We start from the raw sequence: 9,388 nt of genomic DNA, 5'->3' as shown, positions 1-9,388 counted from the left end.
ACATCTGAACAGAAATGTCTACAGTACGGTTGGGGATATTTTTTTTTAAATAAATCTTATTTCTAAAGATATAGATCTAAACCTACATTAATTATACATCTATGTACATTATTTAAGAGTTCTGTTCTACAGTACTTTTGTACATGCTTGGTTTTATAACTAAATGCGAAAAAAATATAATTACATAAGGCAGATCTATGTACAGTGTTTTGTCTTAAACTCGCCTGGGCCCTGTGACCGCTATGCCTGTGTGTGGCAAGCACCTCACCCTGTAGATGAAATTGACAGGACTCTGGGAAACATTATGTCTCACTGCGTGGATAATTAGGCACTGAAGACCTTTCTTGTCTTATCCCAGGTAATATCTTTGCCACCCTCTGGAATGCTCTGGCACTGGAGAACACATGCTAACTGACTTATCTCTGTAGGAGCTGGATGTGGGCTATTCTGGGAGGAGACCCAGCCTGGGCCACACGAGGCCTCATTGCACCTGGACCAAATCCGTGCCTACCTTGTTCATCTGAATAATTGAGAGAGGGCAGGTAGATATTTTACACCTTGAAGCCTTGCGTTCTCGTAATATCAAATGAAATATAAATAAAAGAACAAAGTGAGAGAGACAGAAAGAGAGAGATGAGAGATGAAGAAAGGTTGTGTTGGGGAGAGGAGAAGGGGCCTCCCAGCTCAGGGATTAAACTTTGGATTCATTTTCTAGGTTTGCCACATCACCATTCCTCTCTGTCTGCTCCTCGGGGTTCTTTTCTTCCTCCTCCGTCTCCAGTTCTGCGTGTTGGTTGAGTTTGCTGGATACAGACCAACTCAGGGGCAGCTCTGCCCTGCTGGCCAGCTCCGCCAGCTCTTTGGCACTGAGGGAGGGGGTGCTGGTCTCGTAGGTCTCGTGGAAGCTGTTGTAGTCGACTTCATAGAACCCATCCTCCAGGGTCAGCACAGGAGTGAAGCGGTAACCCCACAGGATCTCACTGGTGATGTAGGAGCTTCGGGCTTGGCACGTCATCCCTGTGGGGAGGAAAAGGGAGGTATTAGTGTGTGAGAATGTGGACTTTCCCTGGCTTAGGAGACTCCGTGAGTGGGTCAAGGCTGCTGCATGCAGTTGTTTGAAGAGTGATCTCAGTTAAGAGTGCCGTGTCTAAGGAAGTGTCATTCATATGGCAGACATAGGCTGATGTGCTTGTGGGTAGCATGGAGATTCCAGCTTCTCAGTGGAATCCTGGGAGCAGTGATAAGCATCCCGGTGCACATCAACCCACGAGGGTTGTACACTTATACTTGTACATGAGGCCATGCACGCACACACGGAAACCCATGCATATCTGCACACACATACATGCACACGCACACACACACTGGTGCACAGAAATGCATGTTTGTGTCTTGCCCACCTTCTGTTCTGGGTCTTCAGGTCATGACTTTGGCTTTTCACTACTTTTAAGGGGCTAGTAACTTTGTTTAAGACCTCATTGGACTTGAGTGCTCACCACAGACTTTGAATAAGGCCTGGCTCATAGAACTGCACTGAAGTGGCATTTAAACTGGAGTAGTTCTACCCTTCTGACCAGCCATAGCATGCTGTCAGCCAGTCCTCATATAAGTTTGGGAAGGATATTCAATGGAGGTCTTACGTTTCTGAGGATCACTGTAGACATGAATACTTGTTTAGATTGTAATTATAAGATTATGAGAAAAGTTTTCCCCCTTTATTCAGGATGAGAAGCCTTTTTAAAATTTTTTTTTTAAAAAAATCTACTAGTTTATTTACAAAATCTGAATACATTGTTTTCAAGAACAAATTCTTTCAATTTCCCTCACCTCCCCCATCAAATTTTACAACCCAATGATTAATCCCTCCTCCCCCTGCACTTCCTCATCCCTCTGCTTCCAGCCTCTCCCACCCCTCCTGGATCCTTATATTCATTCTACAATGACGGTTTTATTCAATATTTATCCTTGTGGAACTAAGTTAGTTCACTCATCATAATGTTCTTCAGTCCTCCCAAGTTAGGTGATAATTTACAAAATCATTGCTCTTGCATGCTACATAGTATTTCATTGTGTGAATTTACCATAATTTCTCAATCCATTTGTTTGTGGTTGAACATTTGTGCTGTTTCCATGTTCTTGCGATGGTGAATAATGCTGCTATGAACATTGGTGTACAAATCTCAGTTTGTGCCTCAGTTCTCATATTCTCAGGGTATATTCCAAGTAGTGGAATCGCTGCCTCATATGAAATTTCTAGGTTCAGCTTTTTGAGGAGTGCCAAACTGCCTTCCAGAGTGGTTGTACCATTGCACAATCCCACCAACAATGTATAAGAGTTCCTTTCTTGCCACATTCTCTCTAACATTTATTTCTTGCTGCCCTGTTAAACTTTGCCACTGTTACTGGAGTGAGATTGTACCTCATTGTGGTTTTGATTTGCATTTCTCTTATTGCCAATAATTTGGAACATTTCTTCATGTGTCTGTTTGCCATTTGAATATCTTCCTCTGTGAAGATTCTTTCCATGTCTTTTGCCAATTTGTAATTGGGTTATTAGTCTTCTTCTCGTGGAGGCCCAGGAGTATTCTGTAAACTTTTGTTATAAGACTCTTGTCTGAGATGGTATTACCAAATGTTTGTGCTCAGTCTATAGGTTTTCTTTTCACCCTTGGAAAAAAGTTTTTGATGCACACATGGATTTAATATTTAGAAGGTCCCATGCATCAATTTTATCCTCTTCAGGTTGTGCGTTTCTGATTGTATTTAGCAGTCTCTTTATACCTTGTACTAGTGGAGAAGTCTTTTCTTAATTTGCACAGAACACCCATCAGAGCAATCCTGGAGTTAGAAGTACTTTTATTTCAAAGGAGAGATGGCAGAATGCAGGAAGCATCACCCATTTATTTGGAAGCAAAAGATGGACAACAGACTTGGTATAATGTGGATAGCCTGGCATGGTGATAGCTGGGCTCCAGCTGAGTTCAGAGTCCAGGCTCACTGGGCGCCTTCTACAAACAGAGATTTCCACCCAGCCTCTCTCCAAAGGGGATACTCTTCCTGAACTTTGGCATCATACTACTCTTGGTTTAAGAATTAAGCTTACCCATTGTTATGTTGACAACACTTAGGTATAAGGAAAATATAGCCTCATGAGATGGAATTTTTTTTTAATTGTTGGTTTAAACGAAATAAAAACCATGAGAAAGCTAAGGAAGACGCCTTTCACAGTCCTAAGCTGTGGAGGACCTCTCCCTGGCATTCCTCTTTTTCAGAATTCATTTCCTCATGTCCTGATTTTAATTCTGCATCTGGTTAACAACGGTATAATATGTGGGAAATACCATTTGTACATTTCTCTGACGTCAGAGAGTTCTCTCAGGAAACCTCTCCAGAAATGGAAGCTTTAATTTATTCATTCATTCATGCAGGGCTGGCTTCCCCACCGGGTAACGAGGTACGGTGCCTGGGACCCCTGCAACTTCTGGCAGCTCATGAAAAGACTTGAATTAATTTTTAAAAATCAGGGTAAAAACTGAACATTTTGATAAAAGAAAATGTTAATCTATTCATTTTTATGTCAAGACAACTGTAAAATAGAACTTCCCCCTCTTTTTTTTAATGTCAGAAGGGGCTCACAAAGACAAAGACGCCTAGGACTTCTGATAGTCACCATGCAGCTCTGTGTCCATTCACTCTGAAAAGCAGGCAGCCCATCTGTCAGTACACCAGCCAGGAGGACAGCTGAGAAGACACATTAGGCAGCTGTTTTGAGCTGAGTGAGGGTGAGGTGGGGCGATGAGAGAGCATTGTAGGTGTTTCCATCTAGAAGGGTTCAGAGATACCAAACATTCCACAGCATTGAAATTTCTCTTTGTGGCCCAAAGAAGAAACTGAGGTGCCAGTGACTTAAGTGATGGACACTCTGTAACTAGCAAAGCCCCACTCCAACTCTGTGTTTTTCTCTTAATCTCCAAAAGTGATTATAACCCTTTTGAAAATCTTCCTGACTCTTCCACATAATCCCTACCATGTGCCACTGTGCAAGCATTGCAGGGCTTCTAAATATTCAAAAGAAAAGAAATTACAGGGTTGGTAATGAGAAAGAAACCAACCAGAAAACCCCAAAACTACTCACAGAGAGAAGCTTAGCTCCAAAGGACTTCACTGGTTAACTCTACTAAACATTTAAGAACAATTAAAGCCAATATTTAGAAACTGTTCCAAAGCTATAAAAGCAGTAGGAATACTCATTCTATGATGCCACTATTAGCCTGATACCAAAACTAGACAAATACCTTAACAGAAAACTCCAGACCAGTATCTCTTATGAACATAGATACAGAAAAGCTCTGACATACAAAAAGGAATGATCTATGAGAAAAGAAAATGGTAAATTTGGTGAAAATCTTAATATTTAGAATAAAATAGTAACAAGTTTCTTAGGGGATTTTTAACATGGTTTAAAATTAAGAAAGAAGTGTGTCAGGGTTGTATTCTCTCTCTGTACTTATTCAATATATATGCTGAACAAATTTTTCGAAAAGATGGAATCTTTGAAGAAGAATGTGGCATCAAGATTAGAGGAAGACTTATCAATAACCTGTGTTATGCAGATGGCACAATTTTGCTTGCTGAAGTCAAGGACTTGAAACACTTGTTGCAAAAGATCAGAGAATATGGCCTTCAATATGGATTGCATCTCCATGTCAAGAAAACAAAATTTTTACCACTAGACAATAGACAATATCATGATAGATGGAGAAATCATTGAAGTTGTCGATGATTTCATTTTACTTGAGTCTACAATACCCTTGGTCAGCAGTTGGGAAATCAAGAGCTGTATTGCACTAAGAAAGTCCATAGTCATGTCATCATAGACATCTCCAAATTACTGAGGAACAATGATGTCAGTTTGAGGTCTGAGAAGCATCTGATTTAGGCTATGGTCTTTCTGATCACTTTCTAAGCATCTGAGAACTGGACAGTGAGTAAGAATGACAGAAGATGAATTGATGCCATTGAGCTATGGTGTTGGAGAAGAGTATACCGTGGATTGCCAAAAGAACAAACAGATAGGTCTTGGAGAAACTGGAGCTAGAGTGCTCTTTGGAGGCAAGAATGAAAAAGCTTCGTCTCACATACTTTGGGCATGTTGCGAGGACAGGCTTTTCTTTGGAGAGGGACATTATAGATTCTTAGAAAGGTGAGGGGTCGATGAAAGATAGGAAGACCCTCAACCATTTGTATTGACTCAGTGACTGCCATAATGGGCTGAAGTATGTCAGAGATGATGAGGATGGGTAGAGGACAGGACAAGGCTCAGAGCCTAGGGTCACTATAGGTTGTACTTGACTCAATGGTGCCTAACACTAATAACATACATATGAAAGTTGGACAATGAATAAGGATGACCAAAGAAGAACTGATGTTTTTGAATTACGGTTTTAGAGAAGGATACGGAACATCCCATGGAATACCTAAAGGATAAAAAAGTCTGTCTTGGAGAAAGTGCAATCAAGGTGCTCCTTAGAGGCAAGGATGGTGAAACTCAGTCTCACATACTTTGAACATGGTGCCAGGAAGGGCTAGTTTGTGGGAGAAAAAACCCCACCCCATTATACTGGGAAAGATGGAAGATCAGAGAAAAAGAGGAAGATCCTCAACAAGATGGATTGACAATGGCTCTATCAATGGGTTAGAGGATATCACAGTTTGTGAGAATAAGGCAAGGTTCAGATCTGCTGTTCATATGGTTGCTATGATCTTACTTGATTGGATGGCACCTCACAACAATATAACATTAATGTAAACGAAATATGGCAGATCTTGTTCAAACTTTCCCATGTTTTCTAATTTTGCTTATTTTGAAAGTAAAAATTCTTACATAAACTCATTCTGTCCTGTTGTTGTTATGTGTTCTCAGAGTTGCTTGCAACTTGTAAGTGACACTGTGTACAATGGTTCTGAACCCTGCTCTATCCTGAGTCAACCTTATTGTCTACCTACCCCCATTGCCCCAGTCACTGAGTCAATTCATTTCATCCAGGGTCTTCCTTTCTTGTGCTGTCCTTCCACCCTCCCAAGTATGATGTCCTTCTCCAAGGACTGGTCCCTCCTTGAAACATGCCCAAAGTACATCAGACAAAGGTTCAGAATCTTTGCCTTCAAGGAGCAGCCTGGCTTCACCCTCATCTCACCCTCTCCAGGATGAACATGTTTATTCTCCTAGCAGTCTATGGTATAGTAAAAGCTCTTCTCCAGCACCACAACTCAAAGGCATCAGTTCTCTTTCTATCATCCCTAGTTATTGTCCAGCTTTCTGGTGCATAGCAAGTAATTGCAAAGACCATGGCCTCGATCAGGGACACCTTCGTTTCCAGACTAACATCATTGCTCTTCAGTACTCTGGAGAGGTCCCTGAAAGCTAACTTTCTCAATGCAATTTGTCTCTTGATTTCCTGGCTGCTGGTACCAAAAGTGTTGATTGTGGAGGTAAGCAAACTGAAGCTGTTAACAATTTCAATCTCTTCACCATTTATCCTGATGCTGCCAATCAGCCCAGTGGTGAGAATCTTTGTTTTCTTGATGTTAAGCTTCAATCCATTTTGAAGGCTGTAGTCCTTGATCTTCTGCAGCAAGCACTTCAGGTCTTCCTCAGTTTCCCAATTGTATTACTAGTGCCCACATCTCCTCACTCATTCTACATCAAACACAATGGCCTCATGACTGTTCCTCTAACACACCAAGGTGTGCTCCCACCTGAGTGCATTTTCTCTAGTCATCTGTGCTGCCTGGAATGTTATTCCCCCAGGTATCTACATAACTCATTCTTACCTCTTTCAAGTCTTTCTCAAAGTTCATATTCTCAGTGCAACCTTCTGTGACTACCTTGACTATCCTGCAAATACCCCTCCTATGTTCTACTAGTCTTCCTTTCAACCTCAATAATACTGTATATAAAATACACACTATATAGAAAAGTGCTATAGATAATGCTATACATTTTACTTTTTTATCATTTAAGTGTTTGTCCCTCTCAAGGATTATGAGTCCAAGGCAATCATATCACTTTAGCTGTAGACTATCACTGTGTTTATAACATTACTTGCACTTAAGTTGTACCTATTTCATTTGTTGAATGGTGAATTCTCTGAAGTTTTATTTTTATTATTTTTTGTGTGTCTCTGGCTTTTAACATAGTGCTTTTACATTGGAGATTCCCCAGAAGTGAAAACAATAGATTCAGGAAATTTATATACCAATACCATCTTAAAATTGCTCACTGGAAATGTTGGAAATTAATTATTAAAGGAGAAGATAGCTTGGGAGCCCTTAAAGAAAAATGAAATAGTGGAAGATTATTTTTCCAGCCTTACGCCAGATTATACATGAAGGACCTTTAAATAAAATACAAACAAATCCAGGAAAATGACAAAATCCATACTTTGAGTGTAATTCTGAGCACAGTGTAAGGCAGGAGAAAGCTTTTGATGCTGGCCAAGATGGAATTAACACTGTGCAACCAATCTGTGCTGTTGATCACAACTCGGGAAAGTTCAGAATAGCAGGAACTCGAGTTGAAGAATGACTTGTTTGTGTGTGAATTTTCTCTTTGTGTTTCTTCCTCTTTTCTTCTTAAGCTTTAACCCACAAGTTGTCTCAATGCAGAACTTCACAGCAGGTACTGACAGCAAAAACTCTAAGCAAACCTCTGCCTTCTTTTTTTTAAAAATTTTATTATTTTGTGTGCATGTACCGTCAAATCAGATCTGACTGGTACAGGAGGATATTGCGCCTCCTTCTCCGGCAGAGCATCTGGTGGATTCCAACCGTGTTCCTCTGGGATTGCAGTGCAGCTTCTTGCCACTAGGCCACCAGAGCTCCCCTCACCTCTGCCTTCTTAACCTGGGAACCAGGAAAATGTGGTTCATCTGAGCCCCCAAATTGGATAGTAACCTTCATTTAAAAAGACAAACAAGAGATGAGAAAAAAAGAGGAGATTAAATATGAAGAGACAAGAGAAGAGAAGGAATATAAGCAGAGAGGCAATACCTGAAGAGATTATTATTGCTTTGGAGAAGTTAGGAAAAAATGCAATAGAAGAACTATAATATATACCAAAGTAGATAAAAGCAAATCTATACATAGTGATGAAATTGTAGAACATCAAAGACGAAGAGGGAAATATTTTAAAAAGATTGCATAAGAAAAGGTATGTCTTTCCAAAGGGATAATGATTAGATACTGTCACTAAGTAACTTTGTTGTTTTGTTGTCAAGGCCTTTGAGTTGAGCACTACTTAATAGCGATCCTATGGACAAAAGTTGTTCTATGTACAACAGTTACAGAGAGCAAGCTTACTTAAAAGTCTTGAGGTGTGGAGAAGTAGGCAATAGTGCAACAATGAATGAGTATTAAAAAAGAAGGGAATTGAGGGAGTGGGAAGGGAGGGTGAGGGGGTACAATGTACAACAATGAATGAATGAAAATCTAACTTGTCTGTAAATGTTCATCAAAATAACAATTAAAATAAAATTTTGTTTTTTAAAAAGTGCTAAGCAGTAAATAATAAAGGCACAACAAGAAGAAAAAAAGTCTTGATGGAAATAACTGCCTATCTTTAATGGCACATCAAGGAAAAGTTTACAGAATACTTCTGGGTCTCCAGAAGAAAAAGACGGAAAACTCAACTACAAAATGGGCAAAAGACATGGAAAGAATTTTCATAGAGGAAGACATTCAGATGGCCAAGAGACACATAAAACAATACTCAATATTGGCAATAAGATAGATGCAAATCAAAACCACAATAAGATACCATCTTGCCCCAGTAACAGTGGCAAAGTACCAAGCAATGAATGTTGGAGAAGATGTGGAGAGGTGGGAACTCTCACACAGTAGGCATGATTGTAAAATGGTGCAACCAATATGGAAGGCAGCTTGGCATTTCTTCAAAAAGCTGAACATAGAAATAACCCAGGTATTCTGTTGTTGTTGTTGTTATGTGCCATAGAGTCGCTTGCGACTCATAGCGACCCTATGTACAACATCCCTAAACTCTGCTCTGTTCTGTGCCAATCGCACCGTCTCCAACACACCCATCCCAATTACCCCAGTCACTAAATCAATCCACCTCATAGGGGGCCTTCCCCTTCTGCGCTGTCCCTCCACCCTCCCAAGTATGATGTCCATCTCCAAGGACCTGTCCCTCCTTGCAACATGTCCAAAGTATGTTAGACGGAGTCTTAGAATCCTTGCCTCCAAGGAGCACCCCAGTTTGACCCCTTCCAGGATGAATCTGTCTGTTTTCCTAACAGTCCATGGTACCCTCAATACTTGTCTCCAGCACCACAGCTCAAAGGCATCGATTCTCCTTCTATCCTCCTTA

The 9,388-nt window shown here is 40.5% G+C and overlaps 1 protein-coding gene across 1 annotated transcript in view; it reads right to left on the bottom strand.

The window, feature by feature from the left end:
* Positions 1-133: 133 nt before the first annotated feature.
* KCNJ6 (potassium inwardly-rectifying channel, subfamily J, member 6) overlaps positions 134-9,388 on the bottom strand; it is a 129,115-nt gene continuing 119,860 nt past the window's right edge. Inside the window, exon 2 of the mRNA XM_006886721.1 lies at positions 134-1,017. Coding sequence (XP_006886783.1) covers positions 692-1,017 — 326 coding nt within the window. The 3' untranslated portion in view covers positions 134-691. The remainder of the gene's footprint in view (positions 1,018-9,388) is intronic.

The sequence above is a fragment of the Elephantulus edwardii genome, unplaced genomic scaffold (assembly GCF_000299155.1).
Source record: "Elephantulus edwardii isolate Elephantulus edwardi_28Jun2011 unplaced genomic scaffold, EleEdw1.0 scaffold00051, whole genome shotgun sequence".
Classification (NCBI taxonomy): domain Eukaryota; kingdom Metazoa; phylum Chordata; class Mammalia; order Macroscelidea; family Macroscelididae; genus Elephantulus; species Elephantulus edwardii.
The sequence above is the reverse complement of the archived record's forward strand: the minus strand, read 5'-3'. Positions and strand labels throughout refer to the sequence as shown.